The 1,984-nt window shown below is 42.9% G+C and overlaps 1 protein-coding gene across 1 annotated transcript in view; it reads left to right on the forward strand.

Annotated features, from left to right (window-relative positions):
• The first annotated feature begins 1,251 nt into the window (after positions 1-1,251).
• LOC105531248 (sperm protein associated with the nucleus on the X chromosome N3) overlaps positions 1,252-1,984 on the forward strand; it is a 7,503-nt gene continuing 6,770 nt past the window's right edge. The window contains exon 1 of the mRNA XM_011969134.1: positions 1,252-1,404. Coding sequence (XP_011824524.1) covers positions 1,330-1,404 — 75 coding nt within the window. The 5' untranslated portion in view covers positions 1,252-1,329. The remainder of the gene's footprint in view (positions 1,405-1,984) is intronic.

Below are 1,984 nucleotides of genomic sequence, written 5' to 3' on the forward strand. Positions count from 1 at the left end.
TTTTATGGCATTAATTCATCATTGCAATTTTTTCCAGTTTTAAGTGTACAAGTCATTTACATCTTTGTTCAGATATATCCCTAAGACTTTAATACTTTTAGTGATATTTTAAATTGCACTGTTCTTAGTTTCAACTTTCGATTGTTGAAATTAACTTCCAGTCCACCCTAGGACTACCATTAGCTGAAACATTGCCTCTTCTAATATATAAACTTCTAATATATAAACATACAATTGATTTGTGTATTGTTCTCTTACTCTGCAATCTTGCTAATCTCAATTACTGTAGAAGCATTTTTTTAGATTGACTTTTCTACATACACTCTCATGTAGTATTTGACAAAAGACACTTACTTCTCCCCTTCCAAACTGAATACATTTTTTTTTTTTTTTGCACTGGACACAATCTTCAGTACAAAGCTTAACTACGCCCACACTGGTGCACATGTTGGTCTTAGATTGTAGTATCCTGCATGTAACAACAACTTCCAGCACTTGAATATCCACTCCTTCCCCCACCCACATACTGGCTGAATTCATGTTGGGAGACTATATTTACTATGAACATACACCCCTCATTTGAAACAAGACTAGGATACATGGTAAAGAATGTTTATTCACTAAAATTTTGACAGACTCAAGGCCATTATTTCAGATGGGAAATAGGAAATTTAAAAGAACTACATGGACATTGAGTAAAAGAACATGGATTGAAATTTGCCTGGCAGTAGCCTAAAAGTAAATGATCTTCAAGGTGCATATGCAAGAACTGTAGGAAGGAAATGGGATAATTCACATCTCCACCAATAATTAAATGTAGCCACACTAGCTTGGAGGGATTTGAGATGAGACATCTAAAATACTAGGGCATGGTGGGTGCTGGAAGACAAAAGAATGAATCACTTAATAGGAATGGCTGTGGGGAAGGGCTTGAAGGAACCATCCTCTCGCTTCCATGTGAACCATGAACATTAAACATGGAGAAATGAGGAGTGGCGGCAGATCCGTTTGGGATGCATCATCTTCACGGGATGCTGAAACAACAACAGCATTTGGTTTCCTCTACACCACTTTCCCCTCCCCCGCAAGCCCAGGGAGTGGGCAGCAGTGGTGCTTTGTGATGTCAAAGCCACCCTAGGACTGCCATTGGCTGGGACGCTGCCTGTATGATCAAACAAAGCTCAAGGGCGTGGCTTTGCCTTGTCACCAGGAGGGTATATATAGGGAGGGCAAGAGCTCTGGGACATTCCCCTGGGAAGCTTCAATATAGCTGTGGAAGTCTGGACTCTACAAGAGCCTACTAGAGACATTCTACAACCAACCCCAATCATGGAAAAGCCAACTTCGAGCACCAATGGGGAGAAGATGAAGAGCCCCTGTGAATCCAACAACAAAAATGACGAGGTAAGATTGTTAGGTTTTGAAGGGAAGGTGAGGGTGAAAGAAAGACACACTGAGAGGGGGTGGCTCAAACAGCAACACAGGAATACTGCAGACACCTGTGGAAGTGGGGGACCCGCTTAATGCCAGAGCCCACCGCTGCTTACAGGCTGGGGTGCTTGTAGGTATGGGTGGGAGGGGCCTGGGCAGTATGGCTTCCTGCCTGGCAGGATATTGATAAGATGGTTTTATGATCAGGCTGTTTGGTCCTTTTTCCAGTGGGATGTCATTGTGGTGTTTCTTGGAACTTTGCCCAGCAAGATACGATAGGAAAGTTTCTTTAGTTGGGCCTTTGTCCGCCTTGTGTTACGATGATTAGGTAAGATTTTTCTCCCAGCCCGAACCCCCATGGAATGTTTCACTTTGACCAAGGTCTGCAAAATAGCAGGGGGCTTATTAAATGGTGGTTTGGACTCGCATTCTTGCCTTCTACTTTAGTATAAAAGGAAGAGGGGCGTTGTTGAGTATCTGGCTGCCTCCTGCTGAATAGGGGAGCTGTAATCAGGGTTTGGGTTTTGAAGCAGTGGGTGTTGGACTTCAGAGT

The sequence above is a fragment of the Mandrillus leucophaeus genome, unplaced genomic scaffold (assembly GCF_000951045.1).
Source record: "Mandrillus leucophaeus isolate KB7577 unplaced genomic scaffold, Mleu.le_1.0 Scaffold875, whole genome shotgun sequence".
Classification (NCBI taxonomy): domain Eukaryota; kingdom Metazoa; phylum Chordata; class Mammalia; order Primates; family Cercopithecidae; genus Mandrillus; species Mandrillus leucophaeus.